We start from the raw sequence: 27,531 nt of genomic DNA on the forward strand, positions 1-27,531 counted from the left end.
TCAATATAAAGTGCTTTGGAAAAACTGCTAAATGTTTTCTTGGGATTTTTGTTTATTTTAAAGTATTATGAAAGAATTTTAGAGACTTGAAAAGGTCCAGTAAAACAATCTTGATGATGTGAGTAAGTAGTGCTGAATGGGGCTTTAATAACATAATTAAGGCAGGAAATATCAGATAATTTACATAAAATTAAAAGGAATATAGGGATTTAGGCTTCAGTTTTGTTGATTCAGTCTTTTTTCAGTCTTGCTTGATTCTTCACGAACCTATTTGGGGTTTTTTTGGCAGCGTCTGGAGTGGTTTGCCATTTCCTTTTCCAGCTCATTTTACAGATGAACACTGGAAGCAAACAGGGTTAAGTGACTTGCCCAGGGTCACACAGTAGGTGACTGAGGCCCAGATTTGAAATCTTAAGAAGAGCTTCCTAACTCCAGGCCCAGTATTCTATCTGCTGAGCTATGCCTAAGATTCCATTTAGGAAACTACTCTCTCTCCTTCCTGACACAAGTAATTTTTTGCTTTACCTTTTCTGTACCTTGACTGTATTTGCTATAGGAGATTACAATATAGTTTCCCATTTAGACCTTGAATTTATTTACATATTCAGGGATATGGACTAGTAGTACTAATAATTTATATTCAAGAAAAGGTAGAGACATAAGTTTTAGTTCTGCTGCTGATCTTGTTTTTGATTTTGAATAAGATGCTTCTTTTTTTAAGCCTTAGTGACCATATTTGTAAAATGAGATTGGACCAGGTAGATCCTTAAAATGCTGTGAGGTGATAGAAGGGATATAGAAAACTAAAAATTCAATCTGATCAATATTTGATGGACAGTTACTATGTGAAAAGTACTTAACAAACAAAACCATTTAGGGGATTTTTAAAAGTAAAGTCAAAGCAGAGAACTTTTATTTTTATTTTTGATATTTCTGTTTCATCTTTTTAAACCTTTCAATTAATAAATCATTTTAAAATAAGGAATTGAAAATAATGGCCAAGTACATACTTCTGTGAAGCATACATTTAAATTACAACATATTGTTATACTTTGCAAACATAGATTACTTTTCTCCTGTAAAAAACATCTGACTCCACTAGAATTTTTTGATTATGGGAATGGAAGAGCCTTGAGTAATCATTTACTTTGGTCAGAGCCATAACCCAGGTATTAAAAAGTCATTTATTTTGAAAGATCTCCATATCAGGAAATTCTATAATCTGATAATTTCTTCTAGTATTTGGCAACATATTCATAAACTTCATTTTTAATCTAACCCAAATCGTGTCTACCTCATCTTGTAATCTTACTTTATTATAAAGTTTTAGCTCTCAAATGAAATTTATTAACTGATTCCTGTGCTTTTAAAAAAGTATATTAGTCCTTTATATCTTGGAAGTAATGATCTTCATTAGTCACATCTTTTTGGTTCTGTTTAGCTTCTTTGGATACTTTCCACTTTATCAGTGTCATTAAACTGTAATGTCCAGAACTGAACATAGTACTTCAGATGTTTCTTAATCATATCAAGTGTTTTAAAACTAAAGAGTAAGAAGAGAATTGTATTGGTATTGTGATTGTAGGCAGTATCAAACTAAGAAGCAGATGAATAAATAAAAAAAAATTAAGTGGTTATTAATGTTCCAAGCCTTGTGCTAAAGTACTGGGGAAAGAAAATGACTCCCTTCTTTCGGGAAATTTTTATGTGTTATTTTCCTCATTAGAATGTAAATTTGCTGAGGAAAAAGGACTGACTCTGGCTACTTGGCAAGAAGACAGTTTTGGTCTGGGGACTCATAGAAATGATAAGTTGACATAAATTACATGCCTTTACATAAGTCATGGTATTGTTTTTTTTGATGATGCACCTAGAGGGGAAAAAAATGGAAAGTGGGGGTGGGAGAAGGAAAATGGTTAAGATGGCCTAGATGGACAGCCTAATGGAATGGGAAGAGGTAAATAAGAGACTGGTATTAATGGGTCAGTATGGTAGTTTATATTCAGTTCCCAGCTAAATTGGTTGAGCCATAGAGTGGAAATTTGAAAGAAGAGTGAATTTTAACTTCCTCAGACACTAAGGACATGAAAGTAATTTATGGGTTTGTTGTTATTTTTCCAAATTAAATGCTATTGCCCTGTATTAAGTACTCAAATGGTTTTTTTCTCTACTGATAAATAGGTCAGAGCAGGATCTTCCAACAGTGTAAGAGAATTTGTTTTTCACCAAGTTAGCCCTGACAGTTTATTTTTTATCATAAACCATGCTTTCTCTGCAGTTCTTTCTGTGTGAATTGTGTGTAGCTAAGTTCAAGAACTTAGTGCCTTTCTTTCTTCTTATTCCCTTTTCCCAGTTAGGTCAGACTCCTGCTTCGGCTTTGCTTGAGCCCTGGTGATGAGATGGCACAAAAATCTCAATTATTTTTGGTAGTTAATGTCCCTTCTCACCTTTTTACTGACAAGTTATATATTTTTGAAGGATCCACTTTTACCTTCCGTTCTACCAGCACCTACCTCTCTTATTTTCATCGTCAGTGGAGGTTGGTTTCAATTAGGAACTGAGCAAATTTAAAAATTGGCGGTTGTATCTTAGAGTGAAAAGTCTGAGAAAACAACGTGCCTTTCATATCCTTGGAAAACAAATAATGCAGACATTTGATCTCAGCAAGAAATTTAACAGATCTACAAAATCTCATGATCCTTAATGGACAAAATGGAGCACTATGGGCTCAATGATGTATGGATTTGTACTCAATGAATGACAAGATCCAAACAATTAGCCATATTAGAATGAAGAAGAAAAGATGTAGGAGTAGGAGGCTTTTCAAATACTTGAAAGAATGTCATGTGGAAGAGATATTAGATTTATTCAATTGATTTTTAATGAGAGAAGATCAAAGAGCTGAAGAAACCAGGGAGGTGGATTTTAGTTTATTGTAAGAAAAAACTTCCTAATAATTAGAGGTGTCCAAACAATTGAATGGGCTGCCTAATTAGCTAGTGATTTCCCGGTCATTTGAGGATTTCCAGTAGAAATGGGAGATAAAACTATGTTTTATAGAAAGATTTGTATCTTTTTTAAAACATAGATTTGATGATTGCAGTTTCTTTCATGAAATATTGAAATATTTCAAGGAATGGAATGAAATACTCAAATTTCGCCAAAAAAATCAGGATATATAATTTTTTTATTTAAAGATTTTTTTTACAATTTTTCTCCTAATCTTGCTTCCCCCCCCCCCCCCCCCCACAGAAGGCAATTTGCCAGTCCTTACATTGTTTCCATGGTATACAGTGATTCAAATTGAATGTTATGAGAGAGAAATCCAAGGATATATAATTTTTAAACAAGATCAGTTCAACTCTGAAACTCACATGCCATCAGTACCCCATTCCACCTGGGCCCCCTCCCTCCAATTGTATCAGAGGGAGTTGGAGAGCTCCTTCCAGAGCCTGCTCTATTCAAGGGTTGTGTTACCCAGGCCAGTTTTCTCTTTATCATGCATGCATACCCCTTTACCCCCTCCTTTTGTGCTTTAAAAAGAAATATCTCATTGTAAACTGTAAGCACCTCAAGGGAAGGGACTTTCTTGGAGTCAGGTCAGCATAGTACCTGAAACATTGTAGCTCCTTAATATTTGTTGATTGATTAAAGTGTTATATAAAACAATATCACTACAAATTGTAATTTGTGATAGCATGTAGATAACTTTTTTACTTTTTGCACACCTTTCCTTATTGTAGTTGTGTTAGTGATTCAGAAATTGAAGACAGTTTAGTTAAGTGAAACATTTAAGTGGCAAAATTACAACTACCTATATATTTGAAGAATGTAAGTATTAACATATATTAGATAGTCTTTTTCAAAGTGGACATAAAAGGGAAATTTACTGAATGTTTTCTCTATGCAAAGCCAAGGGATAGAACATGTAGATATGAAATGTGAACTATATTTGATCATCTTAATAACTTAATAAGGGGAAATGATGGTGTTATCAAGTTTTAGAATTTTAGAGCTGCTACAAAGGGCCTAAGTGATGTTTCCTAAAGCATTTTAAAGAATAATACCTTGTATCTTAAAATTTATTTAGATAATTTCCCACAGAGTTTAGCCACAGAATTTAAATATCATACTTTATGTTGCCTACTAATATAGTGGTACCTTAAACAGATAATAAGATTGTTAGTTAGCAGGAAAGAAAATATTTTTTCATCCCCATTCTTATACTAATGTCAGATAACTTGGGGGAAATAAAAGACCTTTTTTTTAAAAAAAAAACAACCTAATAGCTTATACTCTATTAGTTTCCCCCTTACCATTCTATCTTGGGCCTTTTTCTTTCTCTGTCTTGGTGATCTCTTTACCACCCATGAGTTCAGTTGTCATCTCAGTAGAATTAGAACTAAAACAAAGCACCCTGAGTTTGGTTAAGTAAATTGATCCAACCAGAAGTTTAGCCCTCTCTAGCTATTTATATAGGTAAGTAAACTAGTTGATAAATAGTAGTTACAAAGCACAGTTAAGAGATTAGAAGAAAAAAGTCTTGAATGAGCTAATGCAACAGTTGCAATTATTTTTTTTTAACATTTTATTTGTTTTCCAATTATATGCAATACTAGTATTTTTTTGTAAGGTTTTGAATTTTACAACCCCCCCCCCATAGTCTTTACATTATTTCCATGCTATACATTGATCAAAATTGAATGTGTTATAAGAGTAAACATAAACCACCCCCCATCCCCCCCAAGAAGATGAGAAACCACAAGAATAGAGAGAGAGAAAAAATGTACTTCAGTCTGTGTTCAGATTCCAATGGCTCTGTCTCTGGGGTGAGTTGCTTTCTTTATCATAAGTCCACCAGAGAAGTTGCGTCAGTATTTTTTCCCACAGTTTCTGTTACTAGCTGTACTTCCACTCTAATCCTCCCTACTCTCATTTATTCTGTTCTCTCTCTCTCTCTCTCTCTCTCTCTCTCTCTCTCTCTCTCTCTCTCTCCTTTCATCCTGGCCCTGTCCAAAAGTGTGTTGCATCTGAGTATCCTCTCCCTCCATCTTCCCTCTCTTCTATTACCTATTCCCTCCCCCCATTCCCCCCCTTACCCCATCCCTTTCTTCTAATTTTTCTCTAGGGTAAGATACATTTCCTCACCCTATTAAGTGTGTATGTTATTTCCTCTCTGAGCCATTTCTGATGAGAATGAAGGCTCACTCACTTCCCTTTACCTTCCCCCTTTCCACTCCATTGAAAAAGCTTTCTCTTGACTCCTATGTGAAATTTCTTAGCTGCTTCTTCTTCATCTCCTTTCCCTTCCTCCCAGTACTTTCCTTTATCACCCATTGACTCCATCTTTTTACTATATTATACCATTATATTCTGCTCCTTCTTATGTCCTGTCTATATGTGCTCCTTCTAACAGCTCTTATAAATGAAAAAGTTCATATGAGTTATCAATATCTTCTTCCTGTGCAGGAATACAAACAGTTCAGCATCATCAAGTTCCTCCCTCTCTTCCACTCCCTCTATGGTTCACCAGAGTCTTGTATTTGGAGATCAAACATTTTGTTCGGCTCTGGTCATCTTGATAGGAAAGTTTGAAAGTTCCCTGTTTTATGGAAAGTCCATCTTTTCCCCCTGAAAGAAGGATGTTCAGTTTTGCTGGGTAGTTGATTCTTGGTTGTAAACCAAGATATTTTGCCTTCTGGAATATCATGTTCCAAGCTCTATGGGCCCTTAATGTAGATGCTGCCAGATCCTGTGTAATCCTGACTATGGAGCCTTGGTAGTTGAATTGTCTGTTTCTGGCAGCTTTTAGAATTTTCTTTTTGATTTGGGAGTTTGGGGATTTGGCTATAATATTCCTGGAAGTTTTTCTTTTGGGATCTCTTTCAGGAGGTGACCAATGAATTCTCTCAATTTCTATTTTACTCTCAGCTTGTATCTCAGGGCAATTTTGCTGTATTATTTTTTGGAAAATGAAGTCTAAGCTCTTCTCCTGGTCATGGCTTTCAGATAGCCCACTAAGTTTTAAATTATTTCTTCTGGATCTGTTTTCAAGGTGGGTTGTTTTTCCAATGAGATAATTCACATTTTCTTCTAATTTTTGGCTTTTTTGGAAGAATTTTATTTCTTCCTGCTTTCTTGCAAAGTCATCAGCTTCCTTTAGTTCCATTTTACATTTGAAGGAGTTATTTTCTTCAGAGAGCTTTTTTTGCCTCCTTTTCCAACTGGCCAATTCTGCTTTTTAAGATATTCTTCTCATTTGCCTTTTGTTTTGCTTTTTTCCATTAGACCTAAACTGGTTTTTAACATATTATTTTCTTCAGTATTTTTTTGTATCTCTTTCACTAAGCTGTTGATTTGGTTTTCATGATTTTTCTGCATTGCTTTCATTTCTCCTGCCCATTTTTCCTCCATCTCCCTTAATTGCTTTTCAGAGTCTTTTTTTTTCTTTTTTTAGGTTTTTGCAAGGCAAACGGGGTTAAGTGGCTTGCCCAAGGCCACACAGCTAGGATTTGAACCCAGGTACTCCTGACTCCAGGGCCGTTGCTTTATCCACTACGCCACCTAGCCACCCCTTTCAAAGTCTTTTTTGAGCTTATCCATAGTCTGAGCTCATTTTCTATTTCTCTTGGAGGTTTTCGATACAGAAACTTCGATTTTTGTCATCATCTGAGTATGTGTTTTGATCTTCCATGGGACTAAAGTAATTTTCTATGGTCAAATTCTTCTATTTCTGTTGTTTATTCATTTCCTTGGTTCAAGACTAATTTTACAGCACTTCCAAGGCTTTGGGGTTTTTTTGGGGGGGGGCACCCCACTGAGACCTTTATTCCTCCAAGGTCTTATGCTCTCTTGCCTGTGCTTTGATATGTAGATGCTCTGTACTTCCCTCTGCCCTAGGGCTATAGGGAGGGATCCTTCTATCTTAGTATGGAAGCCCAAACTGCAGTATCTTGAGTGTAGGCAAACAGCAGCGTCCTACCTTGAGGGAGAGAAAAGAAATTTCTGCAGACTTCCTTACTGTCTCTGGGGGTGCAGGCTGCTTTCTCCAGCTTCTTACTGCAGATTCTGTGGGCTGATGCTCCTCGTTCCACACTCACCCAGGTGCAACACAATTCTCTCCTGGCCCCTTCAAGCTGTTGCCTGTGATCTCAGGGCTGGGCTGGGCTGTGCCATGGCTTTTATTCCAGCCCCCGGTCCTGGTGAAACACACCTTTTCTGCGCAACTTCTAAGCTATCATGGACTGGAAAAATGTATCACTCAGTCTTTCTGTGGGTTCTGCCCCTCTAAATTTTGGCTAGAGTCATAATTTTGGCTTCTGGAGTTTGGGGGGGGTAGGAGTTCCTGGGAAATGCTGCTTTCACACCCAACAGTTGCAATTAATAAGAAAATAGTTGAAAACATTTTGCATATGTCCTTGCCCACTAAGAAATGAAGAATAGTTTCCAACGTGGAATGATGGTTAACCTAAGTTATATGATTCTTTGTAATCAAGGTTCAAAAAAAGGTCTGTACAAATGAGAAAGATGGGTAGAAATCAGTAAGATGAAATTTAGTGGGATTGGGATATGAGAACAATGTTCAAGTCAGAAAAAGAGGTTGAAGAACTTTAACTATTTCATGGTTGAGAATAGAACTGGTGAGAGGAGAAATAGATGGGTATAGCTTCTGAGATAGGTCAAAATTTGACTGAAGCCTTTGTGAATTGGACAAGGCTAGTCTCTAGAAGAAAGAGCAAAGATTGTACATAGAAAGTGAAGTCCACTCTGTTGACTCAGTACTTTCTGGCTTTAAGGACCCAGCCATTGTGTAAATCTCATGTGAAGCAAGGTCAGTAGTAGGATCTAACATTCCCCACACCTTTCTGTTGTTCCTTGAAGTTTATATAGACTTTTGAAGAATTTGTCTAATGGCTACCAGGGGAAATTTCGCTCGTAGACAAATATGTTAAAAATCTAAAACTACAAAGTTACGGTTTGAATTATACAAGATCAAAGGATCATTGCTTTAATAATTAAAGAGAACTTAATGATCATCTCTTCCAACATTCCTCTTTATAGGTGAGATTTGTACCCATTGTCTTTAGAAGGGATTGTTATAGAGAATGGGTTGTTGTATAATTGAATTTCTTAGATTATTGTTTTTTCTTTTTTGTTTATATCTTCCTTGCCTCTACTTTCTTCACTTTTCTAGGCTTAATTCCTTCTCTTCACTGGCATTCTCTAAATTCCTGGATTCCTTTCTCCTCCAGCAAAATTCTCTTATTTTGTTGAATTGCTCTGGATTGATCTTTTATCCTAGTCAAGGCCTGGTTTTTATTTGTTATGTTCATTGACACGAGAACTAAGAGCAAAATTATTTTTTAGGCTGGATTATTCACCCTTTGCTTTACATTTGGAGATAACTCTGGAGGTCATTTACATGTTCCCTTTAATTATTTCATGTAGTGTCCAAACCTCTTGTTTTCATAATTTGTGCAGAATTGCATTTGTTAATCATGTGTAGTTACAACTACCATGATGACGCTGTAACACTGATTTATTGATAATTTGGTAATACTCATTCTATTGACATTGAATAATGCAATTTTGACAGTAGTGTGCCTTTGTAGACTCTAGAGCATAATGTTTCTGAAATCTTAAATATTGTTACATAGTATACATGACAGTTTTTAGTGCAGGTTTTAAACTCTTAAGCCATTAAAACTAAAACTCCGTGACATCTTGTATAATGATAGGAATTGGGGCGGCTAGGTGGCGCAGTGCATAAAGCACTGGCTCTAGAGTCAGGAGTACCTGGGTTCAAATCTGGTCTCAGTCACTTAATAATTACCTAGCTGTGTGGCCTTGGGCAAGCCACTTAACCCCATTTGCCTTGCTAAAACCTAAAAAAAAAATGATAGGAATTTAGTTGTCAATACTATTGTCCTAAGTAAGGAGTCTGTTTTCATATCTTTGTACCATAGTTTTAGAATTACAGAAGAGGTAAAACCTGAAACTTCACCACATGCGCCCCCCCCCATAGGAATTTGTTTTTGTTTTGTGTCTCAGCTTGTATCTTTGTTTCCTTAAGTTATATCTTACCTCTTCCAAAAAAGGTTCCATTTAATCTGGAGTTCTGAAATACTGTTACTCTGTAAGGGAAGATTAGTACCAGAAGTAGACATTTCCACTGTTATGTAGACAAGAGATGAAATAAGATAATATTCCATTTAATGGGAATGGACTAAATAAAATCTCCTAGAGAATGCTCAAAAACCACTAGCTTTATAAAATTTCTTGAAATTTTGAGAACAATTAAGATATGTACTATTTTTGTTCCATTTACACATGTAAAGTAATGCTTTGTTTAGGAAAATTGAAATATAACTTGACTTCATAAAAAGATAATATATGGTATATTAATTTTGGTTATAATTATAAATAGAATGACAGATTTTAGTAGTTAGGGGTCAGTGAGTTCCAATGCCTCATTTTATTTTTTATTTTTTTTTATTAAAGATATTATTTGAGTTTTACAATTTTCCCCCCAATCTTACTTCCCTCCCCCTGCCCCCCATGGAAAGCAGTCTGTCAGTCCTTATTTGTTTCCATGTTGTACCTTGATCCAAATTGAGTGTAATGAGAGAGAAATCATATCCTTAAGGAAGAGACAAGAAGTCTAAGAGGTAACAAGATCAGACAATAAATATCTGGGTTTTTTTCTAAATTAAAGGGAATAGTCCTTGAACTTTGTTCAAACTCCACAGCTCTTTATCTGGATACAGATGGCACTCTCCTTTTGTAGACAGCCTAAAATTGTTCCCAATTGTTGCACTGTTGGAATGAGTGAGTCCTTCAGGGTTGAACATTACCCCCATGTTGCTGTTAGGGTGTACAGTGTTTTTCTGGTTCTGCTCATCTCACTCAGCATCAGTTCATGCAAACCCTTCCAGGCCTCCCTGAAATCCCTTCCCTCCTAGTTTCTAATTGAACAGTAGTGTTCCATGACATACATAGACCACAGTTTGCTAAGCCATTCCCCAATTGAAGGACATTTACTTGATTTCCAATTCTTTGCCACCACAAACAGGGCTGCTATGCATATTTTTGTACAAGTGATGTTTTTACCCTTTTTCATCATCTCTTAAGGGTATAGACCCAGTAGTGGTGTTGCTGGATCAAATGATATGCACATTTTTGTTTCCCTTTGGGTGAAGTTCCAAATAGCTCTCCAGAAAGGTTGGATGAGTTCAGGGCTCCACCAACAGTCTAATAGTGTCCCAGATTTCCCACAACCCTTCCAACAATGATCTTTATCCTTTCTGGTCCTATTGGCTAATCTGAGAGGTGTGAGGTGGTACCTCAGAGAAGCTTTAATTTGCATTTCTCTAATAATTAGTGATTTAGAGCAATTTTTCATATGGCTATGGATTGTTTTGATCTCCTCATCTGTAAATTCCCTTTGCATATCCTTTGACCATTTGTCAATTGGGGAATGGCTTTTTGTTTTAAAAATATGACTCAGTTCTCTGTATATTTTAGAAATGAGTCCTTTGTCAGAATCATTAACATGTTAAAGATTGTTTCCCAGTTTACTACATTTCTTTTGATATTGGTTACAGTTGTCTCATGTGTGCAAAAGCTTTTTTAATTTAATGCAATCAAAATCATCTAGTTGGTTTTTGGTGATGTTCTCCAACTCTTCCTTAGTCATAAACTGCTCCCCTTTCCATAGATCTGACAGGTAAACTAGTCCTTGATCTTCCAATTTGCTTATAGTATTGTTTTTTATGTCTAAGTCCTGTAACCATTTGGATCTCATCTTGGTAAAGGGTGTTAGGTGTTGGTCTAATCTAAGTTTCTTCCATACTAACTTCCAATTATCCCAGCAGTTTTTATCAAAGAGGGAGTTTTTAATCCCAATAGCTGGACTCTTTGGGTTTATCAAACAGCAGATTACTGTAATCATCTGCTTTTACACGTAGTCTATTCCACTGGTCCACCACTCTGTTTCTTAGCCAGTACCAAACAGTTTTTGATGACTGATGCTTTATAATATAATTTTAGATCAGGTAGGGCTAAGCCACCTCTTTTTTGCACCTTTTTTCATTAAGCTCCTGGAAATTCTTGACTTTATTCCTCCATATGAATTTAGTTAAAAATTTTTTCTAACTCATTAAAGTAATTTTTTGGAATTTTGATTGGTACGGCACTAAACAGGTAGTTTAGTTTTGGTAGAAAACTGCTGCACTGGAGCTCCTCTCCCTCCAGCACTTTTGGCAAGCTCCAGAGGGTCAGTGCACCCCTGCTCCCTAGTTGACTCAAGCCCCCACCGTCTAGCCCCACAGCTGATCCAGCAGGTCCGGCTCTCGCGCCCTCAGACTCCCCGGCTCCAATTCAGCTGCTAATCTGCTTGATCCAGGCTGATCTACCCTCTGTGCCCAGACTTACCCGCCCGAATTCGTCCAGTGCTGCTGAGGGAGACAGATCCTGAGGTAGATGTTCTTTCTCCTGGCTTTTATTTCTGGGTTTTGTGGGTCTGATTTCTTTTAAGAGGTTTGTTTCATATGATAGATAGGGAAAGATCGGGAGACTTTAGAACTGTGCCTGTGTTTTCTCTGCCATCTTGGCCGGAAGTCCTCCCCAATGCCTCATTTTATAGAAGAAACCTAGCACAGAAGTAAAAATATCAAAAGGAAAGGATGACCAAAACCTTTGGAGAGGCCCTGAAAAAAACTGCTCATTTGTTTTTCCTGGATGTGATAATATTCTTAACATTGACATTTTATTTTCTTGGTTTAGAGGTACTTAGCAAATTGTCTTATATTAATTATTAAAGTGTTTAAATTTTTTAACCTGTGTTATTCTTCTAGAAGACAATTTTTAAACTATGCCTATATGATCCTGTCTTTGAAGTAAATCAATATGTATTGATCCTATAAGAACATGTTTTCTTTTAATGTTATTTTTTTTTTTACTTCCAGTTTGTCCATCACTTATGTACATTTGCTTTGACTTCAGACTCAGTTTTCTTGTTCTTTTGGTGAGACTTAACACCACAAATTCAAGTTTTACTGTGTTGTCAAATATTTCTGCTGTATAAGTGATACTTTTGCTCTCATATTTCTTATTTTTCTTTTAAACAACTCAGGAATATGTTGTGATTCCATATCTTTCTTAAATCCTTAGGATTCTCATCAGCAAACATCGTCTTGCCCTGTTCCCTTAATTCTGTGTCCTAACAACACAGAGTTCTGCCCCACTGCTGCTATAACAATCTGAACAAATTTCTCCTATCTGGAATTTCAATCTCCATGGTTTTGGGAAGAGGTGGCAGTTGGTGTAGAATTGAGTTCCTGAATCTATGTCCTTTCCTTATCTTTCTGTTTCTCCTTTCTACTTCCCAGGTCTATTGCAGGCCAGGATGGTGCCTTTCTCTGACTTTCATGGCCTCATCATGTTTCTTTAGTTAAATATTTGGATTTTCACGGGATTGGTAAGGGAGAAGGAGGGTCTCTTGCAGGTCTTTCAGGCAGGCAATTTGTATAAACTTGATGGGAAGAGCATGCATGATGAGCTAGCAGTAGGGGAGAGGTTATTCTATGAGCTGGAGTTAGCTACTTGTTCATGCAGTTTTTATGGATATTTTATAGGATTCTTGGTGTCCTAGATCATGGAGATAGTTGAAATTTCTTTATCTCTGCTGTATGATTTCTATTTTGAAGAGGTTTGAGAAGTTGTGGAATCCAGAAAAGTTGTCTTAATTTTTCATGGTCCAGAATCTCTAATCATTGGAAACAATCTTAGTCAAGATTGACAATTTGTACTAACTTACATTTATGTTGCAATGTAATTTGCATCCACTATTTATTTCATTTAGCTTTGTGATAGAACTTTGAGTTGGTAATGTAAATATTAATGCTTAAAACATGTCAAAGTGCTCTAGACATTTGCCCAAGGTCAATGTACTGGTTGTGACTGATATGAGAATCTAACCTAGTGGAAGTTTGGTGAAGGCAAGACACAAACCTGTCTCCTAACTTCACATACATTCTTAACACTACTTTATCTTCCCTAACTTACTGCCACAAAAGTTCTCTCAGTATTCTGAATAGTGTTCTTCTAGCAATGAATCTAATTTTTGCTACTTTTTTTTTACTGAGAACTTAGTATGCATTAATTTTATGCTAGTATTTAGGATTAAAAAAGAATTTCTTCTCTCCCCCCCTTCTAAAATTGAGGGAATAGGGGCATTAAAGGAAAAGCCTTTTTAAATTATAGTGACTGCATTCTGTAGACTGAGGTAGTATGGCAGGGATGTTAAGTGCATATTATTCATAAATTATGATCCTTTGACTATATGCACATTTAATCATCTCCATTCTTAAACCAAAGCATGGCAAGCTCAAACTACCTACTCTGGGTTTTGTCCATAGGTGTTGTCATTGTACTGTGTTGTTATTTTTCTATAAACATCAGAAAATAAAGGCTGAAGCACTTCCGTAACCATGTCCTTTAAGTGATGATGCTGTTCCTCACACCAGCCATTCCCATACATCTTGGCCTCCTTGAAATGCCTTTTCTTTTCTCTTCCATGTTTCCAATTCCTATCCATTTATAAAATTACATTTTTTCTACAAAGTCTTCCCTGACTCTTAAATTCCCATCCTGGTGTTGTGGAAAGTGCAACTTGGAACTACAAGATCTTACTTTTAGTATTGCTTTCACCATTTACTAACTATATGACATAAAAACCACTTAACCTTTTATAATCATCATTTTCCTTATCCATGTAATATCATACAACTGCCATTTGTAGGGTGATTGTGAAGAACAAATGATGGAAAGTATATAGTCCTTGAGAGTACTTATTCCTCAACATCTAACTCCAGGTAATCAAATTCATGAGTCTGCAGCCATTCAAAATCATAGCCCATCAATCCCCTTGATAGGTTTCTTTTACTAGAGGAAAAGTTGAGTCAAATGAAAAGACAGCAGCAAGAAGAACAAAGTAAACTGCCTAAAAGAGCCCTTATGGGCACAGCACATATCTCCCTGGTTATTATGTGCCATCAATTGAAGAAGAGATAATATAGGATCACATGTGTCCAAGGTTTATGTAAAAAAGAAGTCTTTGAGACTAGGGAACACATGCAGAAATGGGGCAACTCACATACACATCACTGCCCTCCTAGGTGTCAGTAGGCCTGCTGCTTCCTCTGCTAAACTGGAGATATCTGTTATTCTAATCTCTCTGTCACTTAACTCTATTATATCATCAACCATTTATTAAATACTTATTGTGTTTCAGCCACAGTGGTAAGAACTGAGAATAAAAAAAGAGGCAAAAAAAATTGGTTTAGCCTTCAAGTAGTTTACAACATGCAAACAAATACAAAGCAAGCTATATACAGGATGTATGTGAAAAAGAGGGAAAGCACTGAAATTAAAGAGAGGTTCTGGAAGGTGAGATTTCAGTTGGGACCAAAGGAGGGAAAATCTAGCAAGTATGGGAGGATAGTCAGAGAAAATGCTTGGTAGCCCAAAAATGGAGTGTCTTGCTTGTAGAACCAAGAGACCACTGCCCCTGGATTGAGGTGTGAATGTTGGTGAGTAAGGTATAAAAAAACTGGAAAGGTAGACATGGACTAGGTTATGAATGCCTTTGAATGTCAAAAAGATCATTTTATATTTGCGCCTGGATACAGTAGGAAGCCATTGGAGTTTATTGTGTAGGAGGTGGTGTTAGGATCAGACTGACATTTTTAGGAAAATCACTTTAGTAATGAAATGGAGAATGTATTGGAGAGAGAGACTTGAGGCAGACAGTCTCACTGGCAGATATTTCAATAACTCAGGTGAGGTGATGATGGTCTGCATCAGAGTGGTGGCTTTGTCAAAAGAGAGCAGCGGAATGATAGTACTTGTCAGTCATTATCCTTGAGTGAGAATTAGGAATCCAGGATGTCTACCTAGGTTGTGAGTCTGAAAGATTGAGAGGCTGGTATTGCTCTCTATAGTAAAAGGGAAGAGGGTAGTGGATTAAGGGGAGAGATAATGAATTCTTTTTTAGTCATACTCAGTTTAAGATTCCAAACGGCTGTTGGAGATGGAATTGAAGTAAGCTTAGCGATTGAAGCAGTAAAGATAGATTTGAGGGGCATCAGTGTATAGAGGAGAGAGTCTTGAGGATAGGGATAAGGGATGAAGCAAAGGAGACAAAAGAGGAATGGTGTGAGATAGGAGGAAAAGCAGGTTATAAAAAAGAATGATGTTCTTGAAACCTAGAGAGAAAAGAGTATCAAGGAAGAGAGAATTTAAGGAGAATGAGGGTTGAGAAAAGGCCAATGGATTTGGTAATTAAGAGATCATTAGTATCTGTGGAGAGAGCAGTTTTGGTGGACTCTAAATGACAGAAGCTTAAGAAGAGAGAAAGTAGAGGCACTTATTGTAGACAACCTTTTTGAGCAGTTTAAGCTACAAAAGGCAGAAGAGATAATGGATAATAGTTAGCAGAGATTTTTCTACTTAGCTGTTCTTCTATTAACTCCTCATTGGCTGCTATAAAGCTTCTTTGGGTCCTTTGCTAAACTCTAATGACATCTAATGAATTGCACCTCTTATGACCTTTTCCATGCAGAAAAAGAGCTAAACTCAGTTGTCAGTAAAGACTGTTACAGCAAATGCAGACAGTCAGCATAAACCCTTAAAATTTTTTTTCCCAATTATATGCAAAGATAGTTTTTTTCAGCATGCATCCTTTTGCAAGCTTTTGGGTTTCACATTTTCCTCCTATCTTCCTTTTCCTCCTCCCTCCCCCCTCCCTCCAGCAATGTAAAATCTGATGTAGATTGTATATGTGCAAGATGATTAGTTTTTTCCAACTGCTTTTCTTCAGCTGTCACTCGGATTTATATAATCTTGCCATTGGCCATTGCCCATGCCTAAAATAGGCACTTCCTCTTCACATGGCCTCACAGAATCCTCACCTGCTTCAGCATACATCTCATACTCACTTCTTAATGATTCTTTTTCCTAATCGCCCCTCTCACTTAATATTATCCTCCTCTATCTTGTATTTATTCTGTATATGCTCATACTCAACATGCCACATGCATGTACACAACATCTTTTGCTCTCCAATAGAATGAGTTCTTTATGAATAGGGATCGTTTTAATTATTTAAGTGTTTATGACCCCATTGTTGAGCATAGTAGTAGATACATAATAAATACTTAATGTTACCTGATTTTGGTTCTAAAATTTTTGTTAACTTTTGGCTGTTAGTCTGGCCAAAGTCAGATCATCCTGTTTACTCAGAATAACTTCAGTGGAGCTGAGTGAGTGATGGTTGGAGATTCCTTTCATCTCACTTGTTCTCTCCTCTTTCATAATAAATAATGGGATGAATTATTAAATGAAAGGTTTCTGCTGTAGCTGGAGATAATTCAGGAATAAAAACAAGACTTAGGTTTATATGCACATCAACTGAGGAGAAAAACTGAAAGGGTCCAGGTAGAGCTGGTAGATCCAGCAATCTGTCATAATTTTCCACCAAAGAACAAAATCACTATGTTTCCTATTGCTTGTTTTCTATCTGTAAGGTATATAAATATAAATTTTTTTGAATAAAAAAACCCATTTATTAAAATAGTGCCTAATAGCACTGTTAGGTGCTGGAGACACAAGTACAAATGAGTTCTTACCCTCATTATTTTATTTATTCATTATCTATTTCTGTGGCTATGTCAACCATATTTGCAGGCCTCTAAGTTCCAAGCCTCTTCTTATTCTGGCCTCAAATCTATGCTTAAATTAAAACATTCACTCCCACTGCCTACCCTATCTCTTGTTCCTCTCCCAAATACCATAGAATTATTTTGACTTGCACTTTACTGGGAACAGAAGATCCATTTGCCTTGAGCATTCCACATGTCAAAAACCTTTGTTCCCTTGATCTCAGCCTCTGACCTATCTTTTTTTTATTTTTTCATGTTATTACAATAGTCATGTTGTAAAAGTAAAATAATTCCCCCCCCCCCACAAGAAAGAGAAACTTCAAGAAAAATAAAGGGAGAGAAAAAAAATTGTGTTTCAGTCTATATTCAGATACCATCAGCTCTGCCTTTGGGATGGATAGCATTCTTTATTATAAACCCATCAGAGAAATTGATTCAATATTTTTTTCTCACAACTACCATTATTAGCTGTATTTCCCTCCATTCTATTCCTCCCTACTCCCATTTATTCTATTCTCTCTCTCTCTCCCCTTTCATCTTGTTCCTTGTCAAAAGTGTGTTGTATCTGACTGCTCTATCTCACAATCTTTCCTCTTTTTTTTTTATTCCCTACACTAACCACCCTTCTCCCCCTGTTTCCTTTCTCCCATCTCTTTCCTTTCCTATTTTCCTCTGGAGTAAGATAGATTTCTATGCCCTATTGAGTGTGTTATTTCCTTTCTGAGCTTCTTGTGATGAGAGTGAAGACTCACTCATTCCCCCTCACCTTCCATTCCATTGCAAAAGCTATTTTTAATGTGAAAATAATATCTCATTCTACCTCTCCTTTCCATTTCTCTCAGTATATTCCTTTCTCTCCTGTTAACTCCATCTTTATAATATATTTTCATATTCAGCTTCCTTCTATGACTTGTCTATATAAGTTCCTTCTAACTGCCGTAATAAATGAGAAGGTTGATATGAGTATTTTCAGTATCATTTTCCTATGCAGAAATACATGCAGTTCAACATCAAGTTTCTTATAATTTGCCTTTTTCCTCCACTCTCTCTGTGCTTCACCTGACACCTGTGTTTGAATATCAAATTTTCTGTTCATCTCTGGTTGTTTGGAAAGTTTCAAAGTCCTGTTTCATTGAATGTTCATCTTTTCCCCTGAAAGAGTATGTTCAGTTTTGCTGGGTAATTGATACTCAGTTGTAATCCAAGCGTTTTTGCTTTCTGGAATATTCCAAGTCCTAAGAGCTCTTAATATAGACACTGCTAAATCTTTTTGTTTTGTTTTGATTTTATTTATTTTGAGTTCTACAATTTTCTCCCCAATCTTACTCCAACACTGCTAAATCTTGTGTTATCCTGCTTGTAGCTCCACAGTATTTGAATTGTTTCTTTTTGGCTGCTTGTAATGTTTTCTCCTTGACTTAGACAATCTGAAATTTGGCTATAATATTCCTAGGAGTTTTGATTCTGGGGATTGCTTTCAGGAGGTGATAAGTGGGTTTTCTCAATTTCTATTTTACCCTCAGCTTCTATAGGATAGCAAAGCAATTTTGCTGGTCATGGCTTTCAGGTAGTCCAATAATTTTTAAATTATCTCTCTTGGATCTGTTTTTCCAGGTTAGCTGTTTTTCCAGTGAGATATTTCACATTTTCTTACAGGTTTTTCATTTTTTGGTTTTGTTTATTGTTTTTTGATTTCTTACTAAGTCATCAACTTCTCTTAGATCCATTCTATATTTTAAGGAATTATTTTCTTCAGAGACCTTTTGTATCTTCTTTTCCATCTGGCCACTTCTGCTTTTTAAGGCTTTGTTCTCCTCATTTGCCTTTTTGGGATGCTTTTTCCACTTGACTCAAAACTTGTTTTTAAGATAATATTTTCTTCAATATTTTTTTGTATCTCCTTCACCTAGCTGCTGACTTGGTTTTCATGATTTTTCCCATATCACTCTCATTTCTCTTTCTAATTTTTCCTCTACTTCTCTTGATTTTCAAAGTCGTTTTTGAGTTCTTCCCTAGCCTGAAACCAATTTATATTTTTCTTGGAGTCTTTAAAAACAGAATCTTTGACTTTGTTATCTACTGAATGTGTATTAGGATCCTCTACAGGAGCAAAGTAATTGTCTATGACCAGATTTTTTTCTTCTGTTGTTACTCATTTCCCCAACCTGTGATTGGATTTTAAGTCTTTGTTAAGGTGGGGCTCTGCTTCCAGGGTGGGGAACACACTATACCAAGAGAGTTTTTGCAGGTGTCTTTGGGGACCTCCCCTTTTCCCCCATCCCCCAAACCCATCCTTAGGGACTTCTGATCTGTGGATGATCACTAGCACTCCCCTCTGCCCTAGAGCTGTGAGGAGGCTCTCTGCTCTGCTATGGCAGTAAAGTTCCTTTTCCTGAGACTGGGGCCTGGGCTGCACAACCTGGATCTGAGCACAGGCAAAGCCAGAGTCCTGCTTTAGGAACAACTAGCAGAGAGACCTCTGCAATCTCCTGTATCCTCCCCCTTATTATCTGTGAGCTGAATATTCTGGAAGCAGCTGCCAGGTGGCTCCCCAGGCCCTTTTCCTGGTCCCCGGTCCAACTCTGTGCTGAGGCCTGTGCTGAACTGAGCTCTGAGCTCACTCTGATGTGGCAGTTTTTCCACCCCTTCTGAGCCGTCCTTGGCAATCTTTGGGCTGAGAAGTCTGGGAACTGCTGCCACTGCCATGGTCTTAGGCACCCAGTTTGCTCAGTTTTTGGTGCGGCTGGCTCAACCCACTGTGGGCCTTTTTTACCCCGATGTAACAGACCTTTCCCGCAGATCCTCCAAATTGCCTTAGAAAGGGGAAATTGTTTCTCTTGGTCTTTCTAGAATTTGATTACAGTTATTATTTAAAGGTATTTGGAGTGATCTGGGGGATAGCTTGTGGAAATTTCTGCTTCCACTCCACCATCTTCTATATAAATGTAAATTTACAGTGATATCTATCTCATTTCTCTAGTCAGAGCCCAATTTACCCAATTTAGTAATTAATCATATTCTTCATTACTATTTTTTGTCAATTAATCAAGAAGCATTTATTAAGTGAATACTATGTTCTGGTCTCTAGGAAGTATTGGACATATAAAGAAAATTAAAAATAGCTCCTGGCCTCAGGAAGTCATCTTCTAAAAGGGGGAGATAACATGCAATTTATATATATATATGCATATAAGATAATCTCTGAGGAAATATAGTAACAGTGGAGTGGAACTAGTCAGGGGCTAGAAATGATCTCAAGTAAAATAGAAGCAAGATTTGAAAGAAGCCAGGAGACAGAGGTGAGTTGAGAGAGCTTTCCAGATGTGGAGGCTGGAGGTTGAGTGTCCTGTCTAAAGAGTAGCAAATTGGCCACGATTACTGGGACAGTAAAGTATGGGGAGGGGTGTAAGTCTTAAAAAAAAAAAAACTGAAAAGGTTGGAATGGGTCCAGGAACAAAGGGGTCTTAGTTTTAAAGAATACGTTATATTTGATCCTGGAGGCAATGCAGGGACCCACTGAAATTTGAGAAGGTTAACATTGTCAGATTTGTGCTTTAACAAAACTCACTTGATCTCTTCCAGCCTCAGTTTTTTCAGTAGAGGATAGATTGGAGTGAGGAAGAGATTTGGTGCAAAGAAACCAAACAGAAAACTGTTGGAACCCATCACCGGAATGATGAACTGAGTGTGTGTATGTATGTATACATAAAACATTTGTGAGGATAGAAATGACAAGACTTGACTACATTAGATATGTGAGGTGATTAACTAGAGTTGTGAACCAGCATTCCAACTTATCTGGGAGAATGGTGGAATGATGGTGCTCTCAGCAGTAAGGAAATTGCAAACCAGGGAACAGTTTGAGGAGTAACAGAATGAGTTTAGTTTTAGAAATGTAATTTTGAGATTATTAGAGAACATCTGATTCCTTTTTTGTTTTTAATCTGTTTATTTTTCCAACTATATGTAAAGATAATTTTCAGCAGTGTTTGTTATTTTAAGGTTTTGAAATCTACATTTTTCTCTGTCCCTTCCCCAGACAGAGAGTAGTCTACTAAAGGTTATACATGTATAACTATGTTAAGTATATTTCCATATTAATCATTATTGTGAAAGAAGAATCAGAACAAAGAGGGAAAAAATAACATTTTAAAAAATTGAAAATAGTATGCTTTGGTCTGCACGCAGACTCCATATTACCTTCTCTGGATGTGAATGGTATTTTTCATCACATTAGAATTGTCTTTGATAATTGTATTCCTGAGAAGAGCAAGTCCATGATAGTTGGTCATCACACAGTGTCACTGTCAATATTCAGATTCTGCTCACTTTTCTCAGCATCATTTCATGCACATCTTTCCAGGCTTTTCCAAGGTCTTCCCGTTCATGATTTCCTACAGAACAGTACTCCATATTATATATAACTACAATTTATTTGACCATTCCCCAATTGATGGGCATCCCTTCAATTTCCAGTTCTTTGCAACTACAAAATGAGCTGCTTATAAATATTTTTGTACATGTGGACAGTTTTACCCTTATGTTCTCTGGCGCACAGGTCTGATAGTGATATTGCTGGATCAGAGTAAGCACAGTTTTATTGCCCTTTAGGCATAGGAGAACATCTGATTCTTAATCACAAAAGGGAAATTGGTAACAAGAAACTGGAATGCAAAAACAGGATTAGACTTGTATCCATGAATAGAGGCAAGAATTGAACCTATGACAGTTGGCTTAAGAACAAGAGCTTTGGAAGTCACCATAGTTAATGAACATGACATGGGTATAGGATCTAGCAAAGGAGCAGAGCAGACCAGAAGATAATAATGTAAGCAAAAATTTACACGATGGCAATATTATTGTTGTTATAATTATTACTGAATGTATAGTTACGTGTTAGTTGATCCAAATTAGTAATAATTCATTATGTAGTATTTTAAATTTTGCAAAGCACTTTACACATAACAATTCTATGAAGCTGTGAAATGTATTCCATGCCAGTTTTACAGAGTAAATTGAGGCTGGGAGAGGTCAAACATATTGGACAACAGTTCAGAAATAATAGTTTAAGGTTAAACTTAAGACATGTCTTCTGATTCTACAGCCACTGTTTTATCTAGTACACCACAATGCATACCATCAAAAGAAATCCATTATTTTTAAAAGAAGATTTTGTAGTAAGATTTATTTAAAGCTATCTCTATTGTTTTTTTAGATCTCATTCACAAAAGATAAAAATTTTAGGCTCTCTTCACCCCTTCATTTTTACAGCATCATTCTAGCTATTTGTGACATTATTTTACAGCAAAATCCTCTTACTGAATATCTCACCTTATTTTCCAGTCTTATGTTTATTAAGATTTAAAATTATCTCTCTAAAGCAAATCTGTCTTTTTTTAGCTTTTAAGTTTTAGCATCCCTTTGAATTTCACAGTGTAGAAGCAGATTTGATTTTTAAACCTTTTTCAGGTTCTCAATGAATTTCTCTATTTTCTAGAGGATTAGAAAAGGTAATTAAATATCATATTTTAGATTAATTTTTATGCATTTTGACACATCAGATATAACCCAACCAATATATACTGCTCACAAGATACATTGTTCAAAAACATTCCAGCAAAAATACTTAAAAAGAATCATTAAGAATAATATAGTTCATTTATAACTTTTGTGGTTTATCTATTATTAGAGAAAGAAAATATAACTTGAATAATTTGTTAACAGTTGTAAGATCTATTTCAGCTCATTTTGGTGCTCCAGGGTTGTATGAGAACAAAAGATACTCATAGACTGCTTAATGGTTTTAACCTGTGGCATAAAACTTAATTGCATGCCTTTCTTCATTGGTGAGGATTTCAGTGCCAAAGGGATGGAACAGAATTAGTGAGAGCTTGGCAGTGGAGAAAGTTTGGTTTTCTGGCTTCCATCAGACTCTTGTCAGATCCCTGAAAGGAGAAAGACCCTGAGCCTGAGAGGAAGCCAACTTGTTGGAGAGGTGGCACATTATGTCTCTGTTACCTATTACTGCAGTAGAGAATTCTTTTGAGGTGAGATACACTTGGCTGTCCCAAGTTATCTTGCTTCCAGTGGGAAAACTCATTCATGCATTGTCTGGTATACTCTCTGTTTTCTGTTTTGTTTGGATAAATGAGTTTATTAACTATGTGATATGTGGTGTTGACATTTATGTGAAGTTGTGGAGCTGACATTTGGTGTGAAAAGGAGTCAAGTCTTGGATACATAGCTTGTGTCATTCCCTCATTAAGGGAAAGCAGTCAGGAAGCACCTATCAGCATGACACAAACAATATAACCACACAACTTAATCTTGGGATCTGCCATAATTGTCATTTCGTACAGTGCAGTAATAATGTTCATCTCCCATAGTTTGTTCTGCCAGTCTTTAGTTGATTGGTATCTACTTTGTTTCTAGTTCTTTGGAGGTTGACTAAAAGAAGTATAGTATATAAATATGATGGAATATTGTTGAGCAGCAAGGAAAAAAAACTGGGGAATTAGAAAAAAACACATGGAAGATTTCATTAACATAGAGAACTCTGAGAAAAGGAAAATCCATTTGCTAAAGCAGATCAGCATCTACTCTGCAATTTACAGTCTTTTAGTAGCATAAACCACCACCCATCGCTAACTCTGTTATGAATTATTTGACCAATAGACAGTATATGACAGAGTCAGGGCTTGAATTTAGGCATTCTTGGCTCTTTCTATGCTACAATATATCCCTCTTTGAGCAAGGATCTCCTGATCACCTCTCTTGACATTTGTTTTTATATCATTGTCATCTTCTTTTTATTAAACCTTGAAAATCTTAACTGAAAATGATTCATTCGTTTTATTCTTATTAATTTGCATTTTTTACCCTAATTGTTTTTTATATCATAGTCATTTCCTTTAACTTAAATCTTCTATGCCTGCAACCCTCACCCTGTGAAAACATTTCTAATTAATGACCATCTTGATCACCTACTACATTTAGTATTTGTTCCAGTCACCTTTGACTTAACTCTTCCCACTCAGCACATCAGCCTCCATTGCATATACACCTCCTCCTTCTCTTATCCTGCCCCTCCTGGTTCTGGATTCATAAATCAATTATTTCCTGAGAAAGTATCAACTTACTATCCATTGGGTAGACTATCTCTCTAAACCAAACTATCCTTCCTAGCCAACACTGTTTTTTCTTTCTCTCTCTCTCTTAGAATGAAAGATCCTTAAGACCAAATATTGGTTTAGCTTTTATAGATTGTATCACTAGATACTGGAATATATACAGTTTTTGACAAGATAGTAAGTTCTTTCTAAATGCTTTTTCATCCTTTCATTCATGATGAATGTAACAGTATCAAGGAAAATATCTTCAAAAGACTTGAGAACTCTGATTAATTCATTGAGCTATATGATTTCCGAAGACTGGCAGAAAAGGACCTAGAATGATACATAAGTTTTCAGACTTAGTCATTGTGTTGATTTGTTTTGCTTGAATTTACTTATTTGTTAAAGGGAGGTCTTATTAGGGAAGGGGTAGGAAACTTGGTAGATAGTAAAATGATGTAGAAGAGAAAGGATTGATAGTGAAACATTTAAAAAGAGGAGACACATTTGACAAGCAGGGCAAGTTAGTTAAAATTAAATATAATGTTACAGCACTAAATGAACTGGAATGTGTGTGTGTGTGTGTATTTAAATTAGCCACAGTGTTTTTAGATACAACCATCTTTTCTGTTATTTATAGAGTGAGGTTTTTGATATGAAGTTTATAATAAAAATTTTAAAAAAATAAAATAGATTTGCTTACATCATAATGAATGTAAGCTCATTACAATTAGAAGACTTTTCATTCTTTGTATTTGTATATAACCATCAGGTATGTAATAAATAGTTGTTGATGGATTTGAGATTGATCTCAGGAGCTTTTCTACACATGAGAATTTTTCAGTTTCAAAGAAAAGGGTAGCATACTGCTATAGATTATTGGGTCCTACTTTTGTTTGATAATAAAATTAGCGTGTTGAATTGTGTTCTGGAAAGGTTCAGAGCAGAGTTGATGTGTTGATGGCTAGGATATTTCCATAACTCTTCCTTCTACCCCATGTGTCCTCTTTATTCTTAAGTATACAAAAGGCAAAGAACCCAACCAAAAGCCAGGATTCTACTTTTGTCCCAACAAGTGGTGTTGTCTGGTGCTATGTACCTATTTTCTTCAGATAATACTTTAAGAACCTTTAAGAACTATATGAGATCTTTCAAATTATTAGGACAAAAAATGCAAATTAATAAAAGTAGAAAGAATGAATCCTATATTTTCAGGTAAAATTTTGTCCACAATGCTAAGTGCTAAAATATTGTTAGACAATAAGTAGACCTAGTTTCCTGGTTGTAAATTCTTATGTTAGCAATGTGTATGAGTTGTCTAACTTTACAACATGGAGATGTAATAAAGGATTTAAATACTACAAAAACACTTTAATAAAGACAATTATATAATTTATGGCACATTCTAAAGTAAGTGATCAAAATGTATCATATATGTCAGAAAATGAAGTTTAGTTTTGAATTAAAGTAATTTTTTTGCTTCAAACAATTATAAATGTACTATAAAGGTTTTTAGACTTATCTTATCCTTTTAATACAGGCAGTTCAAGGACCTGTGGAATATGAGTGATGACAAACCCTTTCTATGCACTGCCCCTGGATGTGGCCAGGTAATATGATCTCTTTGTCCTTTGTGTATGTGCAAGCCATTTTGGGGATTGAATAAACATCTGAGAAGAGGACTACCCCCTTCCCCTACCCCTCTCCCAGGAAATTTCTGGGAAGTAGTTATAATTTTCATTTAATAGATAGTCTAGGGGCAGCTAGGTGGTGCATTGAATAGAGCACTGGCCCTGGAGTCAGGAGGACCTGAGTTCAAATTTGGCCTCAGGCACTTTATAATTGCCTCGCTGTGCGACCTTGGGCAAGTCATTTAACCCCATTGCCTTGAAAAAACCTAAAAAAAAAAACAAGAAGCAAACACAGTCTAAAGGAATCTACCATCTTTGGAAGAAAATGTTCCAATATGCATATTAGTTAAAGTTATTATGGCAAATTGATTAGAAGACATGGAAAAGGAAGCAAAGAAAAAGTGCCCACAGTTATAAACTTAGTTTAATTGAAGTGTATCATAATGTGGGGGTAATAAAATGCAATATAATTTTTAAATATATCAGAAAACGAAATTTGTATTAAAATTACAGTGTCATCCAGAAAAATGCTGACTTACTTTATACTATTGTATAATTAGTGGATAACCAACTAGTACTGTTCTTAATATTCTTGTATTCTTCAAATCTGCTATGTTATAAAATTAAAAAGATTTGGTTGAGAACTTTCAGAAATTTGTTTGAATAAACTGAAAAAATAAACTTTTAAACTATTAACTTGTTTAATCTAATTACTGTTAAACTCAGTGAAATGTTTTATAATTAGTGTGTTAAAATGAATATCTAGTGCTCATGTATGTGGTGTCTATATAGCTATGTACATATGTCTACATTTGTGTATGTATATACCAATACACACATTTATATTTATATATACATGCATGTGTGTGTGTTTCATAGCCTTAGTGAACATTTATGTGCCTTGACTTATGGCTTTTTCAATATTATTTTCCCTTGGCTTTTCAAAAGAGACTTCCCCTGGGGGGTAGCTAGGTGACTCAGTGAATAGAGCACTGCCCCTGGAGTCAGGAGTACCTGAGTTCAAATACAGCCTCAGACACTTAATAATTACCTAGCTATGTTGCCTTGGGCAAGCCACTTAACCCCATTGCCTTGGGGAAAAAAAAGGAAACTTCCCTGGTATATAAGCAGGAATTATTTTTCCTAACAACAGTTATAAAATCAAACTTTTCTATGATTAACATGTCTGCAGTAATGCAAAGAGAAAATTCTAGGTTTCTCCCTATTTTCCATTTAATGAAAACAGAGCCATGTTGACTTAGTTGCTAGAGACCAGACCTCAGAGTTAAAAATATCAGAGATCCAGTTCTATCTCTGTGACCTTGAGCAAATTATTGACTTTATGATACTTCAGGCAAATTGGGTCTGTCATATTTCTTATCCCTCCTTAGTGCCTTCACATCCTCCCAAAAAACATTGTGATAGAGAAATTCAACAATGAAATACTTTTTCCCTAGGAAGTTTCTTTTTTTCTTCCATTTAAGTAATCCCCCCCTCCCCCAAAGGTATATCACATATTAGCATAGAAGTCATACTTTGGAAAAGACCCTTGCTCACACGTATCATATTCTAAGTTAGTTACTAATTGCCATTCTTCAGTAGAATGTAAGCTCTGAGGTTAGGGACAGTTTTTGTTTTGATTATTATATTCCAGTATCTGAACAGTACCTAATTTTAGAGGTTACTTGATAAATGTTTTTATTGAATCCTTTCAGTAGCTCTTGAAGTGTTTCATTGGATTTTTCTCCTAAGTGGTCATAGCATCTCAATGGAGTCCTCTTCCAAATCTTTGATTTGAAATAGATTGGATTTCTAAAGTGATATTTGAGTCTCCACAAAGTTCTACTGTACTTAACTTCATTATGATGAAGCACATGTCGGTAGAGTGCAACTTCTCTGTGGGGGTCCCACTGAACAGGAAAGGCCTCAAGCAAGAGACCATCTTAATTTCTGCAAACCAATCTTGAAAAGTGCAGAGGTTTATTGTTTACAAACTATCCACTTAGTGATGAGTTCTTTGTAACCCACAAAAAAAAAGGGAAAATGTGAAATGTCTTCATTTGACCC

At 36.0% G+C, this 27,531-nt stretch overlaps 1 protein-coding gene across 2 annotated transcripts in view; it reads left to right on the forward strand.

Annotated features, from left to right (window-relative positions):
* ATF2 (activating transcription factor 2) overlaps nt 1–27,531 on the forward strand; it is a 123,382-nt gene that overhangs the window by 15,668 nt on the left and 80,183 nt on the right. For both annotated transcript variants that reach the window (XR_012474261.1, XM_074215670.1), the window contains exon 3: nt 25,374–25,443. Coding sequence is in view for 1 of the 2 variants with exons in the window: in XM_074215670.1 (XP_074071771.1) it covers nt 25,374–25,443 (70 nt within the window). In the remaining variant the exon portion in view is untranslated. The remainder of the gene's footprint in view (nt 1–25,373; nt 25,444–27,531) is intronic.

Source organism: Macrotis lagotis, chromosome 1, assembly GCF_037893015.1.
Source record: "Macrotis lagotis isolate mMagLag1 chromosome 1, bilby.v1.9.chrom.fasta, whole genome shotgun sequence".
NCBI classification, from domain to species: Eukaryota; Metazoa; Chordata; class Mammalia; order Peramelemorphia; family Peramelidae; genus Macrotis; species Macrotis lagotis.